The 20,874-nt window shown below is 43.1% G+C and overlaps 1 protein-coding gene across 8 annotated transcripts in view; it reads left to right on the top strand.

Moving 5' to 3' along the window:
- The window catches only part of PRKN (parkin RBR E3 ubiquitin protein ligase), a 1,238,243-nt gene that overhangs the window by 764,827 nt on the left and 452,542 nt on the right, over positions 1-20,874 (top strand). For all 8 annotated transcript variants that reach the window (XM_070377000.1, XM_070377003.1, XM_070376999.1 and 5 more), the window contains one exon: positions 19,797-19,933. In XM_070377000.1, coding sequence (XP_070233101.1) covers positions 19,797-19,933 — 137 coding nt within the window. The remainder of the gene's footprint in view (positions 1-19,796; positions 19,934-20,874) is intronic.

The following is a 20,874-nucleotide window of genomic DNA, read 5'->3' as shown; positions in this document are numbered from 1 at the left end:
TGGGCTCCAAAATCACTGCACATGGTGACTGCAGCCATGAAATTAAAAGATGCTTGCTCCTTGGAAGAAAAACTGTGATCAACCTAGACAGCATATTCAAAAGCAGAGACATTACTTTGCCAACAAAGGTCCATCTAGTCAAAGGTACGGTTTTTCCAGTGGTCATGTATGGATGTGAGAGTTGGGCTGTGAAGAAAGCTGAGTGCCGAAGAATTGATGCTTTTGAACTGTGGTGTTGGAGAAGACTCTTGAGAGTCCCTTGGACTGCAAGGAGATCAAACTAGTCTATCCTAAAGGAAATCAGTCCTGAATATTCATAGAAAGGACTGATGCTAAAGCTGAAACTCCAATACTTTGGCCACATGATATGAAGAACTGACTTATTTGAAAAACCCTGATGCTGGGAAAGATTGAAGGCAGGAGCAGAAGGGGATGACAGAGAATGAGATGGTTGGATGGCATCACCAACTCAATAGATATGAGTTTGAGCAAACTCTGGGAGATAGAGAAGGACAAGGGAGGCCTGGCATGCTGCAGTCCATGGGGTCGCAAAGACCTGGACACGACTGAGCAAGTGAACTGATCTGAATGATGTTTAAAAACAGAAGTATCTACTCTCAATATCATTTAATATAAGGAAGGTATTTCAACATAAGTAGAAAGCATGACCTCCAAACAAAGGATTTTCTTTCAAATGGGAAAAGTTGCTTTCATCACTAGTCAGAGGTAAAACCTCAGTCCCTGCAGACTGGACTTGAGCAACACACGTAGCCCTACTTCCACTGCCTCTGGAAGGGGCTGCTTCACTTTACCTGAAAGACTCGAGCGCCACCATGGTTTAGAGCCTCTTAAAATTGAAGTGTATTAAAAAGCAGAGACATCACCTTGCCGACAGACGTATGTCTAGTCAAAGCTATGGTATTTTTAGTAGTCACATAAAGATATGAGAGTTCAACTATAAAGAAAACTGAGTGCCGAAGAATTGATGCTTTCAAACTGTGGTGCTAGAGAGACTCTTAAGAGTCCCTTGGACTGCAAGGAGATCCAACCAGTCAATCCTAAAGGAAATCAGTCCTGAATATTCATTGGAAGGACTGATGCTGGAGCTGAAGCTCCAATACTTTGGCCACCTGATGCAAAGAACCAACTCATTGTAAAAGACCCTGATGCTCTGGAATATTGTAGGCAAATGGAGAAGAGAGCAGAGAAGCTGAGATGGTTGGATGGCATCACTGACCTAATGGACATGAGTTTGAGCAAACTCTGGAGATAGTGAAGGACAGGGCAGCCTGGCATGCTGCAGTCCATGGGGCTGCAAAGAGTTGGACATGATTTAGTGACTGAACAAGGGCTTCCCTGATAGCTTAACTGGTAAAGAATCTGCCTGCAATGCAGGAGAGCTGGGTTCAATCCCTGGGTTGGGAAGATCCCCTGGAGAAGGGAAAGGCTACCCACTCCGGTATTCTGGCCTGGAGAATTCCATGGACTGTATAGTCCGTGGGGTCACAAAGAGTCAGACACGACTGAGCCACTTTCACAAACTAGTGACTAAACAAACAATAAAATTGAAACCGGATTGATGTCCAGAGTTTAGCAGAAGTCTGTGAATACACAAAGCCCGGTGGTTTTTTCCTTCCTGTACATTTCCTTCAGAAGTGATAGTGGTGGGGTCTCAGAAATTTTTATGTGATTCTATATTAATTCTCTTCCAATACACTTTGAACGCGTTTCAGCAACGGAATTGCTCAAATCCTACGACCCAGTATCTCTTCTTGAGAAAATGAAAGCAGAAATTACAGTAACGAAACAGAGCAAAAATATTATATCTGTGCATGTAGGTGTGTATACATATATGCATGTGATATATGTGTGTGCTCTTGAATATAACTAAAGCTTAGAGCAAGACCTATTTCTTCAGTCCCCTGTAGTAGGGAGGCCTGACGTGAGTACCCTATTTGCGAGGATAGGAATCAAGACATATGTAGAATTATCGCGACTCTGCTCTCTTGGTTAAAAACCTGGTTGACATTTAGGGCATCTGAAATAGAGCATGCTTTGAAGTGAAGCGTGGTAGCCATTCTTTTATAGACAGCTCAGTTACGACAGTGGGATTAAGAAAGCGACCATGTGTGAACAGACTCTAGCTGCTGCCTCCCTCTGACTAAATTGTGAGAAGGTAGTCAGGTATGAAAAGCCTTTTGTTAAAGAAACCATTTCATTCGGAGTTCTCTTTTCTGTTCATTAAGCTTTTATTGAGGTGTAATTGACATCTGATGGAACACACGCATTGAACATGTGCAGCTGGGTTAGTTACGACACACACACACACCTGCGAAACCACTGCTGCCATCGGGCGTGAGCATATCCAGTGCCCCCGAGAGTCTGCTCGGGTTACGTTTTGTCTTTTGCATTTTCTCCCTCCCACCCCTCCCTGTCCCCCCATCCCGTCCCCTGTAAACCACCGATCTGCTCTGTCGCTGAAGATTGGTTTCCATGTTTTAGAATTTTCTGTGGGATTACAGAGGATGTACTTTTTTTCTTTTTTCTGCTTTCGGCTTCTTTCACGCAGCAGAATTATTTTGAGATTCACGCATGTTGTTGCATCTGTCCACAGTCGTTCCTTTTTTGTTGCCACGCAGTATTTTGTATGGATATACCTACCACAGTTTATCACTCACCAGCTGAGGAACGTCTGGTCATTTCTGGTTTGAGGTTATTAGAAATAAAGTTGCTATGAACACGCATTGACAAGTTTCTGTGTGGACATATGCTTTCCTTTCCACTGGTTGGATCTTTCGAAGAGGATTGGCTGGATCTTGAGTTGGGTACGTGTTTACGTTTTTAAGAAACTGCGCAGCCGTTTTCCAAAGTGGTTGCACAGTTTTATGTTTACACTGTAAGGGTTTCCCTGCCGGCCCCACGCAGTTCTCTGATGCTCTCTGTTCTCGCCCCTCCTCACTCAGTGCTGTGCACTCGAGCTTAGTGATTAAACAGCAGCGCTCGAGCAGCCTCGTCCTCCCAGGAAACCCAGGCGTGCCCCTCCATTCTGAGTCCTCTGGGCTTCTCCTGCATTCTTCCCCGATCCAGGGCCCGGAAACCCTGTTAGGACCGTGAGCCGAAGAGTTCATTCATTTCCCACCTCTCCTGAGGTGCTGTCCTTCATCGCCACCCAGTGTCTTGAACATCATTGTTTCCAATAATCAGAAGGAAAGAGACACAGAGGCGCATACACACAGAGGAAAGGTGACGTAAAGACAGGGGCAGAGATGGGAGCGAGGCATCTGTGTACAGAGGAACACCAGGACTTGCTGGCAAACACCAAAAGCTGGGAGGGAGGGCAGAAGGGATCCTCCCTGCAGGTGTCAGAGGGACTGTGGCCCTGAAGACTCCTTGATCTTGGACCTTCTGCCTTCAGAACCGTGAGCGAACAAATCTGTGTCGTTTCCAGTCACCTGGTTTTCGGCAGCCCTAGCGAATTAGTACATCAGTGCTAATGTACCCGGCGTTGCACGTGTTCCCAGCATTTGTTCTGTACCTACTGCTTCCGTCTCCCTGCACTGAGATCGCCACGTGCTGGTTGGTACTTAAGGATCCATGGTCACATCAGGACGATCTTGTTCCCGTATTTTCAGTGTGCCACTTGACTAAACAGAAACCTCACAAAATTGTACTGAGTCACACAGCACATTTTATATCAGTTCAGTTCAATCGCTCAGTCGTGTCCGACTCTTTGCGTCCCCATGGACTGCAGCACATCAGTCCTCCCTGTCCGTCACCAACTCCCGGAGTTTGCTCAAACTCGTGTCCATTGAGTTGGTGATGCCATCCAACCATGTCATCCTCTGTCGTCCCCTTTATTTTATTTGAAAGAGTACAAATTATAATGAAATAATTATCAGTGCCTTTTAATTCTGCTCAAGATTAGACTATGTTTACCATTTAAATAATACTTCTCAGGCAAATCAAAGTAGTGAAAGAAAACTCCTTGGAAATCTCTAAGTCCCATCCCCAGTAAGTTCTGATAGATCTTACAGTGGAAACTGGAAAGGATTTTGAAGACAGTGGTCACAAGATTCCTCACTGTTTGTGAAAATGTTCAAATATACTCAGTTGATTCTGAGTAAGTCTCTTCCCAGTTCAATATCAAGTACCGCTCCAACTCAGTTATGATCTGAGGAAAGGGCCTTTGTTTTCTACTTTTATATAAAATTCCTCCTGGCCTCCACCGCACATTTAGATGCCTGGTGGATGCTCAACCAAATTTAATTTGACATTTAGGCCAAAGCTGAGCCATTAACCTCGCCTTTTGTTTTGTACGGAGCCATTTGTCCTCCCCAAGAGGAATGGGCATCAACAGCATGCTTCGCCCCCTCCCGTCTTCCTTCGTAATGACTCAGTGATACCTCTCCCCTTTGGCGTTCGATCATGTATTGCGTGAGCTGTCTCTCGTTAAAGGGTTTTCATAAAATTGAGTGCCAACAGGGTAAGTTTTCCTGCCAAGCATAGGCTTGGAGGGCCTATGGCTCAGTGACAAAGACTCCGCCTGCCAATGAAAGAGACACAGGAGGTGTGGGTTCAGTCACTGGGTTGGGAAGATCCCCTGGAGGAGGGTATGGCAACCCACTCCAGTATTGTTGCCTGGGAAATCCCATGGACAGAGAAGCCTGGTGGGCTACAGTCCGTGGGCTCGCAAAGATTCAGACACGACTGAGCACGTAAGCACGCACACATGGGCTTGGGGAAGAAGAAATGGGACAGATCTTCTGGGGTCAAAAGACTGCACACAGTCTGTCCCATGCTGGGAAAGCCAAGAGTGAGTGTTGTCAGGAGTGGGGTATTAGGGCTTCCGTTCAGTAAGCAGTGGCTGCCTGGGGATCACCCATGTGATGAGAGCACAAGCAGGAAGCTCTGGGGGTGTGCATGTGTACATGCATGTGTACACATGTACATATGTGTACACAGGTGTGGGTATATGTGTACAAGTGTGTACACCTATGTGTACATGTGTATGTGCTCAGGAAGGTCCCCAAAAGATATTCAGAAGCATGCTCCTGGATCTGATCAAGGTGCAAGGTCTATGAGGCTGGACACTGGAAAAGGCGTTTCTCTCGTCATACAGTGTTGAACAGGGGGCACATGTTAAGAACAGAGTTGCCAGGAGAGAGGGGCTGCCTGAGTCGGGAAGATGATTTGGATGTGTGTTTCTGTAGCAGCCCAGGCAGAAAATCCCTGCCTGTTTTCAGATGCCCCCCACTGTGAAGCTGCCTCCACTTACGTTCTTTTGTGGTGGCAGGAAGTGGAAGTGCGGTTAAGTGGGCAGCATGACGACCTAGATTCTCACAGCGTGTGAGTTGAAACTCGCAGTCTGATTTATGCCAGGCCACCCTCACCTCTGATGAGTTATTTAACCTCAGTTAATAGTCTCACATTCTTATCTGTGAAAGTAGGAAGTCATGACGACCTGTTGACACGTGGAAAACATCAGGCTTTGCAGGCTGAGTAGTGGGTTTGGTCCTTCGGCTATAGCAGAGCTCAGACACAGCAATTGTTGGGGGAAACAGAATCTAGAAATTGTCTTTCAGATCATGGAAAACCTTTGAAACTGTATACTTTGTTTTGTTGGTTTTGTTGTTGTTATTGCAAAACTCTAAAACCCAGTGTGGTCCTGGCGCGGTATCTAGATCCAAGAGTGCACGCTCTTAGAATTTTCTGTAGAAATAGAGCCTCGGGTTATTTTCCATAAATTGTTAACCTCATGCCCCAACCTCTCCAACCCACCAAGGTTTGCTTCAGTCCTTCCAACCAATTGCCTCCTCTTCCTTGTGGATCTAACCTCACCGATGGAAGAGAGGGAGGTGGGGCAGAGGGTCTCCGGGATGCACCTGAGCTCTGTGCCGGGGCTGTACCCACTCCTCTTTCCTTCCTTTTAGTGAATCAGAAGGGGACAGGGCCCGCCTACCTAGATTGGGATAATGTTTGGGGATGTGACTTGACCTGCACTTCATTTTTTTGCACACCAGTGTGATAAGCATCGTCTGTGTGCGGGCATTGAGACCCAATAATGGGCAAACATGATCCTTGTCCTGATGGCTTTACATTCTAGTGATAAGAGGCCAACAGTAAACAATATCAGTTCAGTTCAGTCGCTCAGTCACATCTGACTCTTTGTGAGCCCATGGACTGCAGCTCGCCAGGCCTCCCTGTCCATCACCGACTTCCGGGCTTGCTCAAACTCATATCCATGTAGTTGGTGATGCCATCCAACCATCTCATCCTCTGTCGTCCCCTTCTCCTCCTGCCTTCAATCTTTCCCCTGCTTCAGGGTCTTTTCCACTGAGTCAGTTCTTCACATCATGTGGCCAGAATATTGTAGTTTCACCTTCAGCATCAGTCCTTCCAGTGAATTTTCAGGACTAATTTCCTTTAGGATGGACTGGTTTGATCTCCTTGCAGTCCAAGGGACTCTCAAGAATCTTCTCCAGCACCACAGTTGAAATGCATCAATCAATCAATAAATAAACAGTATCTATGATAACAGTTAAAATACACAGAAGGTCACTGGTCAGTTCAGGTTGAGTAATGAAGAACTACAAAAGTTCACTGGCACGTGAGTTTGGTCTCCCCATAGAGAGGAGAGACCTTCGAGTGCAGAGTGAGATGGGAATTCAGAATGGACTGCCTGGGGCTCCGTCACCAGTGCTAGATTACTGGAATAACTAAAAGCCACCAGGAGCCATGGAATCTGGGATGTCGCTGGGGCACCACTGCCCAGCCTGTGTGCTCTACAGAAGCCAGTCATGTCAGTTATTGGAAAAAAGTCAACAAGTTTCACGTCCACAGCTCAATAAGCAGGAGCCCCTTTATCAAGCCAGTTACCATGTAAAGTCATTGTTCTCCAGGGCTCTCTTCCAACCACCTCCTCTCCCCTCTCCTCGTTATTCACCAAGCACCGGCAATCTCACTGACTCCCAGGCTGGAATCGTCGTCTCTGGCTGACGGGTCTCCAGAGCGTTTTCCAGCTGTGGTCTTTTCCCTGAGTTTAAGAGCCACGTGCTGAACTGACTTCTGCACACACTTGGTGATAGGCCACAGACATCCCACACGTGGCAAGCGCAGAACCGAAAGAAGTCTTCCGTCCATACTTCCGGTCCCACTCCTCTTCCAGCCGTTGAGCTCCGTCAGCGAACGTCACCGATGTCCCCGCCTGGACTAAGGCCACGTCATGTGGCATCGAGGCGGCTGAGGACAGTCAGCCCTGGTGCCTGCTTTGGCACTCACGAGCCCCCTAAGCCCGTGTCCTCACCTGCTCCTCCCTGCGCTGGGGTATTTCACTGCTGCTGTTGTCATGGGAGGGATGAGGGAGTCATCCATCCATTCACTCAACACATATTTTTGAACTCCTCCTACAGACAAGTGTTAGGTGGCAAGACCGCAGAAACACAGGTGTTGGCCCTGCCCACCTGAGACTTGTTTAATTCGGTGGATTGAATAAATAATGTAGGAAAAGCACTTAGCAGGGAGTTTGGCACAGTAGAGGCATCCAATAAATGTTTAAGAGGAGAAGCTAGACATAGCCTGAGTCTCCCTTCTGCCTCAGGATCATTAACCTCTGAGTCTTTGCAGCTTTACTTCCCATAATCTAACTCTGCTATCACCAAAATCAGCACCCTGTTTGGAGAAACTGCTGCCCACAGACTCACTGACTTGGGCGGCCCTGACCTGGCCTGTGGTGGCTCCTAAGACCATCTCTGGTCCCTTGATCTGTGCCCTACACGAAGCCCAGCGCCTGGCACGTTATAAGAGAGCAGTGAGTAATAGAATTATAGTTTTTTAATTTCATTAACATGCTTTTTTATTATTATTATTATTTATTATCATTTAATTTAGGCTCTAGATGAAGATTTGGCTTTACATTTGTTTAGAACCCAGTAGAAAATCTCCATCTTCTTGTAAAGTAATTAGAAAGGTGTTAATTTTATAACAGTGGTCTCTAGGATTGGGGGATATGATCTTGAGGTTTCCTAAAAGTGGAGAACTCCACAAATGTTAGTAAAAAAGGAAAAGAGCTCAGTTGGAGACATGCCAATGCCATGTCATCCCAAACGTCCATCCATCCACATCTCTCTGGCCTCATCACTTAGTCCAAACTATCTCTCTCCCAGGAGGATGTCATAGTGTCCATGAGACCTCTCCTTTTCTTGCCACACCCTAAGTCACTCATTCCACAAAGTTAGAGGCATTTTCTTAAACATAAATGCCATCGTGTTACACCCCTGCTGAGAACTTTGTGTGGCTTCACGTTGTCTAAGAGTTGAAGCCTGACTGTTTAGACAAAGGCTTCTCTTCCCACAGTAGTTCCCACCTCCTCTAACCTCATCTCACCCCACGCTCCCCTTGCTTGCTGTGCTCTCATCACACTGGCCTTCCCCTTAATTCTTCAGACAGACCCAGATGTTCCCCGTAAAGGGACCTTTCACCAGCCACTCCTTCCCCAGAGCCTCTTGCATCATCAGATCTGTGTGTGGCAGGCCATTCAGGGATCGGTGTAACATCCTCTCCCAGGCCTTCCCTGACCAATCAGCCACCAGCCACCATCACATGGTTCCATCCTATTTTCTTGCCATTACTGTCCATTAGCTAAGCAAAGTCCCTTTCCCTTTCTATCAAGTGGGTGTTGCAAGCATTGGACACCCTGGATGAGGCCGGATCAGCTTAATCCAAAGAAATGGCCCGGTTGAAGGACGATGCTGTTTGCAGCCTAGACAAGTAGTATCCATAGCTTAGCTTGAAACAGGCTACCTACTGCACACCTCTTAATCCTGCAACTTTGTTGGCCTCTCTTTTCTTCCCGTTTGCCTTTCCCATGTGTCCCTATTCATTCATAGTCATTCTGTCATCTGCTCAAACAGCTGGGGAATTTGGCCAGCTCTGGAGAGACCAAAAGATGGCCCTTGGATTAATGGAGGCAAATGTTCAAGCAGGAAACCCTTTCTGTAAAAGACTGGACAGCAGTTTAGGCTTTGTGGTCTGTACAGTCTCTGTCACACCTACCCACCTCTGTCTTTATAGAGCAAAAGCAGCCATAGACAAAATGTAAAATGGCTGTGTTCCAATAAAACTTTATTTACAAAAGTATATCGGGGGGCCAGATTCAATCCCAGCTGGAATTTGCTGACCTCTCTAGATCAGAGTCTGGAGAGAAGGTAGAGAGTTAAATAACTGACTTTTCTGGGGTATGGGCTGTGAGAGTGGCTCAGGCAGTGTGGGGGCAAGGAGCACATCCAAGGGCACCTGCCCCTCTGTTTTTTCCTGTTGACTCTATCCTCTTGCAGCCCTGACCAGAAAAACAAGAGAAAAAGTACTTTAGAATTAAATTGTTATTTATTGAGAGTTATATAGGGCTTCCCTGGTGGCTCAGACAGTAAAAAATCTGTGTGTAATGCAGGAGATACAGGTTGAGAAGATCCCCTGGAAATGGAATGGCAACCCACTCCAGTATTCTTGTCTGGAGATTTCCATGGACAGAGGAGTCTGGTAGGCGACAGTCCATGGGGTCGCAAAGAGTCGGAGAGAGTTATATAAGATATTTTGTTGTTGTTGTTGTTTTAAATACCCAAATACCTTTTCTGATTTTCCTTCAATATTCTGGCTCAGGGCCTTTCTCCAGATGTGTCTTCCTGGAAGTGAAATCTCCAGAAATCCCCAGATTCTTACTCCTGTAAGGAGCACATGTGCTCATGTGTTCATTCAAGAGGTTGCAAAGCTGGAATTATGAATCTCTTTCATACATTGTTTCAAGTAAACTTTAAATTCCCCACAGTTATGGGAAGGAAGAAATGTGGTGATCACACAGACTGAAGGTTCTGAAGTCTCCGGTCTTCAGGGATTGTCAGAGCTACCCTGTCGCTTCACAGATCCCTGTTTCCAAAACTGGGTTCCCAGGCTGGCTGGTGGTGTGGCTGTTCCCACCACCTCCCAGGTTCGCTCCAGCCTCCCCGACCTCTGACTTCTTGAGAGGAGCCCTTGCAGGGTTCCTTTTCTAGGTTTTCGATGTGAATTCAGTCGGATATGTATGGCTCTATCTAGTTGAACTTTATTCTTTTTAGGGAAACATTTTATCATGTTATACACTGCTTTCCTGGCTATGCATGCATGCGTGCGTGCTAAGTCACTCCAATTGTGTCCAACTCTTTGCAACCCTATGGGTTTTAGCCCCCAAGGCTTCTCTGCCCATGGGATTCTCCAGGCAAGAATACTGAAGTGGGTTGCCATTTCCTTCTCCAGGGAATCTTCCCGACCCAGGGATCGAACCCACATCTCTTATGTTTCCTGCCTTGGCAGCTGGGTTCTTTACCACTAGCACCACCTGGGAAGCTCCAGCTACATGTAAAATGAAAAACTCAATTCGGAAAATAATGTTACCATGTGCAAAAAGTTCTTAAATTGTTAATATTTTCGTGCTGCATTCATCTAATGATACCACAGAAATTTCATAATACCTCCTCATTTTGCGATATTTTCATGGTAGAACTCTTTTAAGCTGTCTGCAATCTATTTAAAGGTGGGTTCTTCATTTCAAACTACTCTACTTCAGAGGACCTCGGTTTAATGTTTCTGAAAGGAATGAAAGTCAGCATTCTAGCATTCATTCATCCACTCATCTTACGGATGAATGAAGGACCGTGGAGAGATCCCCCTGCAAGGTTTTTGTGATCTCGTAGCAAATAAATGTATCTTTTTTAAATCACTCTGTGTCAGTAATAATTTCTTATGTTAAATACCTCCTAATATTTGGAGGCACTGGGCTGATTCTCCACGCATTAATATTTCCTATCATGAGATTTGGGGATATGCTAGAACAATTTATTTCACAGCGGGGTTCCTATCTAAACAAGATCTGTCTTCTTATCTTTCTCAATTTAGCAGAATGCTATTGCAGCTTCTAGCTGCTCCTAGCTGTTTTTCACAAAAGAAAAACCAAAGACAAAATATGTGCATGAGTTGGTGTATGTTTCAGATGGCGTCTTCTGAGTGGTGCCACATAATAGCTCTATGCAAATGATGTGACCCAGGAAGTATTTTATGTTAAATCTGGTGTTAGCTCTCTTTAGCTATATACACTGACAGTCTGAATACAGTATGCTCTGAGATTATAACTCAGAAGCACTTAACTCATGAATATAATTTTAAGCATCCTTAGACTTTTGCAAATATAATTTTGAGAATTGAAATTAATTGTACTAGGTGGGGGGATAAGAAAGAAATATAATTTTCCATGAGATGCATTTTCCTTCCATAGGCCAATACCATTTGGAGTTTTGTTTTATTTCCTTGTTACACACAGCAGTTATTTCATTATAATTTTCCTGCCATTTATAGTTACTTTTCAGCATTTGTTTAGTGGTATAAATACCTTAGTAAGAAAAGTTTGAGTGTTGATGATAAATCAAATCATTTTAATGAATTGCTATAAAAGAGGGGTGACGTCTTTGCTTTTAAAATTTTAACTTTTTAAGAAAGAAAAGGTGTTTATTTTTAAATGATATGTAATTTTATTGAAATGTTTACAATCTAAAACTTCTAGAAGTCAATGGTTTATATTTGGGTTCAACCCGTCAATAGTAGTTATTTTTAGAAACACAATATGTAAGCTATACTAAAATAATGTTCTCAAAGATTGACACCATCTGGAGGAAATTAACAGTCCATGAATTCTTATAGCCATGCTTTATATTCTGTTTTGCATAGCTTGCTTGTTATTAATGGTTCTAAACAACCTAACTCAACTACACTTAAGGTGTCATATAAACCTAAGACAGAGACTTACATTACGTGACTTGTAAAAACAGTAGCTTAACTTCCTAGTTTCATTTTTAATTTTTGAAGGAATTCAGAACTTTGATGGAGGCTGAGGCGTTGATATGAAATTATAAGATGTCGTTTCCTAACCCGAACTAATTTTATTCCGTTTTAAGTATTTTTTCACAGGTGTCCTCACTTCCCTGTAGTTTCTTGGTTTGACTAAAACTCATTCTTGCCTTTTAGGTCTTAGTTTATACTTTACTTTTTTAAGGACAGTTTCTCTGCCTAACCGACGCTGGAGTAAGCTGTCTCTCATCTGTCCTCCAAAAAGTGTCCCAGGCTTATTATCTCACCAGCAAACAGAAGTCCTTGAGGACGAGAACTCTGTGTTCCCCTCCCCTCCTTGCCCAAAAGAACCAGCACACAGTAGCTTCAAAACTGTGTGCTGAATGTGAGTTGGGGATCCTGACATTGGCTCATAAAGGTGATGGAGGACGATGCGAATGGCAGGCTGTAAAATACCGAGTTTAGCACAGAATGGAACTTTATAAACAGAAGGCTTACAGGAAATCAGGCAGTGAATCCATGTAAACCAGAGTCTTGCTGATAAAAGTTTCCTGTGAGAGATTGGATTGGAGCTGAACCCTGACAGTTTTTTGGAAAGTGAAGACAAATTGAAGAATCGTACACATAGAGATAAGAGCATTAGAGGGTGGTCCAGAAGCTACAAAGAGACTGATCTGAGAGAAACAGAAAGATTTATGAGTGGCAATATGGGAGATACATACTGCAGGGTGAAATCTAAGCCAAAGAGGGCTCTGGAAGCCAGAGGAAGACCTGGGGTCGTAATACATTGGCCTTAGGTAATTAATTCATAATTTGACCAAGAACTGCCATGGTGAAAGCTATTTTAGAATAATCTTGCTGTAACGTATTTTATTTAAAGTTTTTATCAACAAGGGAAGCCATTTAGTTTGTTCATTGTCATCGCTCTATAGGGGCCGAATGCTCTGAGGCTTGAGTCACCTTGCAAGCCCTTCCACAATCATGTCTGACTCTTTTGCGACCCCATCGACTATATACAGCCTGCCAGGTTCCTCTGTCCATGGGATTTCCCAGACAAAAATATAGGAGAGGGTTGTGATTTCCTTCTCTAGGGGCTATTCCCAACCCAGGGATCAAGCTTGTGTCTCCTGCCTTCTTTACCACTGGCCCACCAGGGAAACCCAGAGACAAGTTAGGTGGTCTCTAAAGTCATCCCTGTGGTAGCACTTAGCTGCACTGAAACAATTACTTTGTCGTCCTCAGCCCCACTGGACCCTGAAGAAAGGGACCGTGCCTTCTTCACATCGGCAGGACATGGCATGGAATGATTTTTCTAAAGTTACTGGCAGGATGGATGAATAAAAGTGAATCAAAAATATAAACATAAGGCGTCTTCATCTTAGCTATGGTCTGTACACTGAAATACGGGGCCTCTGCAAGTAAGCTTACAGAGCTGGGGTCAACTCATGTGTGTGTGCAGCAAAGAGAACCGGATAAAGCCAGGAGGACATGAGCAGAGGAGGCAAGAAGGAACTGGAAGAAGCAGTTAATGAGCTTGTGTCAGATCTGCCAGGGCCTTAATAGGATTCTGATTCCAAGCTGACTAATGGGCAAGTGAACTCACTTCAGGATTTTGACTTGGCTGCTGGGAGGAATCTTGAAGGTCATTCAACTGTTGAAGCTCATTTTAATTTCTAAAAGTTGGATCTATGAATTAGTACCTCGGATCAGGGGGCTCTCCAGCGACGGGGACTGCTCACTTGGCTAACTCGAGTAATGAACTTGTGCAACATATGTGGGCTAAGATGTTATCCCCAGCGTGTCTGCAGGGAGGTGCTGGCTCGGGTACTTCTCTGTCGGTCGTGCACTTGGGCAATTAGTAGGTATTGTCGCCAAATATAGATGAAAGTGCATTTGGTTTCAGAGATTTCGGTCATTTATTTATTGTTTATAAGCAATCTCTTAACTAAAAGGGATTCACAGTGACAGTTGCTAAGAAGATAAACTTGAGTTATTTAATGGTGTAGCTCTCTCCCTCTAATTATTTTTATCTAATCAAATGCTTTATTAAATTCCCAGGAGTCATCGTTGCTCATGTACAAGTAGTCTGAAGAGAGCTCAGTAAGATTGCTAACTGGAGCATAACAGCTGTGTGACTGCAGGACAAACTAAACAGCGTGTGCATTTTCAAGGGTCAAATGTTAGCTCAATCTGAGAGCTAATTTTCTCCTTCCAGTGAGGAAATTGCACTTTTTAAACTCCTCAATGATTTTATACTTAACATTTTTATTCTAATATTCATGGGTTTTTGTTGCATTTCAAGTTCTACTATTGCTAAACATAATATTTCTCTTAATTTTGCTTTTTGCTGGGGTCAAGGAATAAACCAGCTGTACTACGTAACTTAGCGGTCACCTTCCATGCTCTGTACTTTCCCTCTCTTCTGTAGACCTGGAATGTTTTCTCTAGGTCCACGTGCTGGAATCTTGATCCTCCTTTAAACGCCACTACATTCATGAATTCTTTTCCTACCTATTGTCTGAACATGATCTCTTCCTCCTCTGTGCCTGTGTTAGTCGTATAGCACTGCATAAAAAACACATCACAAAGCTTACGCTTTTCAACTGTGGTGTTGGAGAAGATTCTTGAGAGTCCCTTGGACTGCAAGGAGATCCAACCAGTCCATTCTGAAGGAGATAAGCCCTGGGATTTCTTTGGAAGGAATGATGCTAAAGCTGAAACTCCAGAACTTTGGCCACCTCATATGAAGAGTTGACTCATTGGGAAAGACTCTGATGCTGGGAGGGATTGGGGGCAGGAGGAGAAGGGGACGACAGAGGATGAGATGGCTGGATGGCATCACCGACTCGATGGACATGAGTGTGGACGCCTCCACAGACTGCTCGAGGACCCTCACAACGTGGCCGTTCTCTTTGCTCAGAGCCGGTGACCCGGGAGAGAGCACAGGCGGTTTGTGTCTTTTCCGGTCTAGTCCTGGAAGTCCCATGTTGGGATTTCTGCATTTTCCCTGCAGTTCAAGCAGGTCACTTCATATAATGTGGGAGCAAAGTACACGAAAGCATGAAGACCAGGTGGTGGGGATTTGGGGGAGCATCTTAGAGGCTGCTTACCGTTTCCTAATCTTTAGCATAACTTCAAATATTCTGCCCTGTGTTACGCTTACGTGTGTCCCTTCCCTACCTGCTCTGTTAGATTTTCGTTTTCTTTAGAGTCTAGACTTGCTGCCTTAGCTTTACATATCTTGAAATTTTTGGCACATTGCATTCAGTATATGTCACGTTCATTTGAGAAGCTGGAACCACAGCCTCTCTCTTAGTGGGTATACATGAAAATGTATCTGTGACAAAAAATCAGATAGAGATGGAGAGGTTTTGGCAGAGAGAGGGAACGTAAAGGAGATCAAGTGTGTGTGTGTGAAAAGAGAGAAAACGGATGAGGTAGAAAACTGTGCATTTTATCAGAAAACTATGAAAAAAAAAAATGGGTACCATTTTGTAGGTACTAGAGAACTAATTTTACACGAGTTTCAATGTTCAGATGACTGTGGAACAGTCTTCTACTTTCTGTCCTGTATGTGAATGCCTCACTGTTTTACTAGGACTCTCTCAATTATGCTTAATACTTTTATTAAAATAAACACCAAAAACATTTTGTACTGGGGTATAGCCAATTAGCAATGTTGTGGTGATTACAGGTAAACAGATAAGGGACTCAGCCATGCACTTACCTGCATCCACTCTCGCCCTCTCCATCCGGCTGGCACATGACACTGAGCAGAGCTCCATGTGCTGTACCATATGTCCTTGTTGGTTATCCGTTTTAAATAAAGCGATGTTTACATGACCTTCCCAACGTCCCTGACTGCCCCTCCCCTGGCAACCATAAACTCATTTTCTAAGTCGGTGAGTCACTTTCTGTTTTGCAAGTAACTTCATTCATATAGTTTCTTTTAGATTCCACATATAAGAGATGTCTGGAGAAGGAAACGGCAGCCCACTCTAGGATTCTTGCCTGGAGAATCCCACGGACAGAGGAGCCTGGCGGGCTACAGTCCATGCGTCACTAAGACTCAGACACGACTGAGTGACTAACACACACACACACACACACACACAGATGTCATATGATAGTTCTGCTTTTTGAATAAAGGGTCTTTGGATCACTCCTTTAATAAAAGCAGGGACATCGTTGCTTACAAATAACTCTGAAGTCATGTCAAGTGCAGCATTTGTCTGTGATTTTTTTATATATGTTGGGAACTTTATTTAGCTTTTGATTAACTTCTCTGTAACCTGGCTCACTGGGGTAAAATCATTTTCTGGATTGGTCAATTAACATTTATGTGCAGTCAGAGCAAAGGGCACAGAGGAATGTCAGAAGGAAGAAAAAGACCCACAAGAATATAGGTCCTGGCAGGTCCTCCTCAGAAATGTCACTCATATCCATCTCCTCATTTCCACTCCTAGATCCGCCAGCACAATGTGGTCCTATTCCTTAGTAACTCATGTCAGATGTATTAAAATGACCTCCAAAGACTTTTCTCAGCTGCTAAAGAGTGCTAACTTTTTTCACTCTCCTCTTTCACCTTCATCAAGGGGCTCTTTCATTCTTCTTCATTTTCTGCTGTTAGCATGGTGTCATCTGCATCTCTGAGATTGTTGATATTTCTCCCAGCAGTCTTGATTCCAGCTTGTGATCATCCAGACCAGCATTTTGCATGACGTGCTCTGCATAGGGGCTTCCCACGTGGCGCTAAAGAACTCACCTGCCAATGCAGGAGACGTAAGAGACGCAAGTTCGATTGCTGGTTTGGGAAGATCCCCTGGACAAGGGCACGGCAACCCACTCCAGTATTCTTGCCTGGAGAAACCCATGGACAGAGGAACCTGGCGGGCTATAGTCCATGGGGTCACAAAGAGTCAAACACGACAAGTCACTTAGCATACACTCTGCATAAAAGGTAAATAAGCAGGGTAACAATATACAGCCTTGACAATAAACAGTTCCCAATTTGGAACCAGTGCATTTTTCCATGTCCGGTTCTAACCGTTGCTTCTTGACCTGCATACAGGTTTCACAGGAGGCAGGTAAGGTGGTCTGGTATTTCCATTACTTTAAGAATTTTCCACAGTTTGTTGTGATCACACAATCAAAGGCTTTAGTATAGTCAACGAAGCAGAAGTAGATGTTTTTCTGGAATTCTCGTGTATAGTACAATGGATGTTGGCAATTTGATCTCTGGTTCCTCTGCCTTTTCTAAATCCGGCTTGTACATATGGTAGTTCTCAGTTCACGAACTGTTAAGCGAAGTGAAGTCGCTCAGTCATATCCAGCTCTTTGCTACCCATGGATTGTAGCCTACCAGGTTCCTCCATCCATGGGATTTTCCAGGCAAGAATACTAGAGTGGGTTGCCATTTCCTTCTCCAGGAGATCTTCCCAACCCAGGGATTGAACCTGGGTCTCCCACACTGTAGGCAGATGCTTTACTGTCTGAGCCAATAGGGAAGTCCATGTACTGTTAAGGTTAGCTTGAAGGGTTTTGAGCATTACCTTGCTAGCATGTGAAATGAGTGCAATTGTGTGGTAGCTTGAACTTTCTTTGGCATTGCCCTTCTTTGGGATTGGAATGAAAACTGACCTTTTCCAGTCTTGTGGCCACTGCTGAGTTTTCCAAATTTGCTGGCATATTGAGTGCAGCACTTTCACAGAATCATCTTTTAGGATTTGAAATAGCTCAATTGGAATTCCATCACCTCCACTAGCTTTGCTTGTAGTGATGCTTCCTAAGACCCACTTGATTTCACACTCCAGGATGCCTGGCTGTGAGTGAGTGACCACACCATCATGCTTATCTGGGTCATTAAGACCTTTTTTGTACCCTTCTTCTGTGTATTCTGGCCACCTCCTCTTACCTCTCCTGCTTCTGTTTGGTCCTTACCATTTCTGTCCTTTATTGTGCTCATCTTTGCATGAAATGCTCCCTTGGTATCTCTGATTTTCTTGAAGAGATCTCTAAAGCAGAGCAACTGATGTTCTATGAGTTGACAAAGTGGTGTAAGTTCTTTTGGACTTATTTTAACTGAAACATATTTTAACTGAAAGGCAAAACTATAAATGTGTACTGTTGTCTAGACATGAAAGAGAACGCTTTCTATTCTTCCTTCTATTAATAGGGATGGAAAGAATATATTTGCTAGACGAGTGGCTACATGCCACGCATCTTAACATCTCTCTGGGACCCTGCCAGAGTCCACAGTCCATACTGACTGCTTTGGCTTTTATATAAGTTTTCTTTCTATTTTTCTTCTATCTGGTAATTGCCAAGCTTTTTTTTTAACCTAGTTATATATAGGCAGATTTTTATAAACGCTCTCATAGTTTCTCCAGTGTTTCTCTGTATTGATAGCACATCAGGGGTCTGTAAAGGCTGAGTCAACCACGTTGCTAAAATCAGAATGAATAACCTTTTTCACAGAACGTAGTCCTGAAAGAACGAGGTAAATATGGCAGGCCCATAGGGTCGTCTAGAGGGGGTAAGGTGTGTGTGACTTGTACGTGTGTGCAAGCCTGATTCTGCTCCTAGAAACAGGCAAGCATTGTATTTCATCGTCTTTAGTGGGGAGGCTGTTAGAAGGGAGGAGGCTGAAAATTCAGAACACAGTCAATACCCAATTGAAAAAGGCCCCGGGAATGGAAATGGCCCTGAGGGGCTGTCAGTGGGCTCAGAGCAGGGAAATGGAAGCACATGAAAACCTCAGTGACGCTCTGACTCAGACGGATTGACCATCATCCTATTGGCTCAAGACACTAAAATACCAAGGTTTCCTTTCCACTTTTTTTGTGTGTTATATATTGTTTTGAAATAAGTAGGAAAACAAAATTTTTAAAATATTGTAAACTATTATGAAGTTATCTTCTGTTCTCTTATTTTTAGGGGAAGAGCTTTTCTCTGTTAAGAACTGGGTATGAAATGAAAAATATTTTGTAGTTTGTTATCGTCACTTAGAAAATAGGTTTATCAAGATAAAATCTAATGACTTTCTTACTATTAAAATTGCCTTGGGGCTGATCTCAAATTAATATATTATTTTTGTCTCCTTTTTGTCATAAATTCATGCAGTTGATTTACTAGTAAAAAAAAAAAAATCGTGGTTACTTGGCAGATTTTTTTCTGTGGTCTTTTAAGGAAGACCAAACTTTTTAGGACTTATATATATTGATTTATTAGTACTCCCCTAACTTTAAGAAATTGAGTATTTGACTAGATTGGGGGAGCATAATAGACAAAATCTTGTCATAGAGGAATCTCTGTTAGATAATCTTTTATTTCTAAATTCTACTTTTCTATTTGCCAATGAGATATGAATGACTCTTTAACATGCTTTGATAATTTTTCTTTTGACTTGGAGGAAGTTTGGGTTTATATACTGTTTAATATTATAGCTAAATTCAAGGATCATTTATTTAAAATCTTACAAGGCCTAGTGCTATGAGAATATGAATATCAAGTAGACTCAGTGTCTACTTTCACAGAGATCATAGTCTTACAAGAGAAGAGAAACATAACAATATCATGATGGAATAGTGAATCATTAGAAATATATGTAAGTGGATGGCATGATGAGTAAGTTAATTGGGTATTATAAGTCAAAGCCTTCTAGAAAGAGCTTGTATCTGAACTTGGATTTAAATAGCTGATTGGTCAATATGGTTGTATGAAAAATAAAAGTTAAGAAAATCATAGTTTGCAAGGTGTTTCCAGTTTTGCAGAGTTAGCATTGATATGTGTGAGCCCAGGGCTTAGCAGCACAGTTCTCCTCATGGAGCATGCCCTAAGCGACCCTACAAGATTCCGGAAAGTGTCCTAGGCCGCACGTTGCATCTCCAGCCTGAGGAGGACTAGAGGAAATGTCTTTGCCTCTGCAGGAGTCCCGTCCTGGTTTTCCAGTGCACACACCGCCACGTGATCTGCTTGGACTGTTTCCACCTGTACTGCGTGACCAGACTCAATGATCGGCAGTTTGTCCACGACCCGCAGCTTGGCTACTCTCTGCCTTGTGTGGGTAAGTCTACCACTGTTTCCTCCATTTCTAATTGATTAAGAACAGAAAAAGGAGAACTGTTGATATAAAACTATCTTAAATATACCCAATTCCCTAATGAGGAATTGGAACTCCAGAATCTATTTGATCATGGTTGGGCAAGAAGATTAATGTTTGAATCACAATATAAAACCCTAGGGTTTGAAGGACCCGTGTTGAACTAGAAAATGTATAATCTACATAAAGGCATTGAAAATAAATTTTAAAATATTATTCAGCCAATGTATACAAAGTATGTCTATCAATTCACCCTGAGAAGTAGAAATTTATTAACCTGGATTTAGAGCAATTTTTTATCATACACCTCTATTGCTAAAAATTTTGAACACCTACATAAATATTATATGAAAGAACATGTATTTAAAAAGAAAGAATGATACAAAGCTGAAATATCTGTTTAAAAGCTTTATATCTTCCAACATTTCAAGACATCCTTTACTTGTGCTATATCATTATCATTAGATGTATTTTTTTAATGAGGTGAAATTCACATAACATACAATTAACCATTTTAAAGTGTACAATTCAGTGGCATTTTTTGCTTTAATATTGTTATGCAGTGACCACCACCTCTTTCTAGTTTCAAAACTTTTTCATCACTCCATAATAATATTCTATATCCATTAAGTAGTCACTTCCCATTCTCTATTTCCCCCATCATTTGGCAAGCACTACATGTGTTTTTTTTTTTTTTTTTTTTTTGTCTCTATGGACTTGCCCATTCTAAATATTTCATATAAAAGGAATCACAAAATCTGTGACCTTTTGTGTCTGCCTTTTTCACTTGGCATGTTGTTGACATTCATCCAAGTTGTGATAAGGACCCGTACTTCGTTATTTTTGTGGCTGAATAATATTTCATTATATGGACATACCATAACTTATTGATCCATCCATCCATT

Source organism: Bos mutus, chromosome 9 (assembly GCF_027580195.1).
Source record: "Bos mutus isolate GX-2022 chromosome 9, NWIPB_WYAK_1.1, whole genome shotgun sequence".
Classification (NCBI taxonomy): domain Eukaryota; kingdom Metazoa; phylum Chordata; class Mammalia; order Artiodactyla; family Bovidae; genus Bos; species Bos mutus.
Note: the sequence above shows the minus strand (reverse complement) of the source record. Positions and strands in the feature narration are given on the sequence as shown.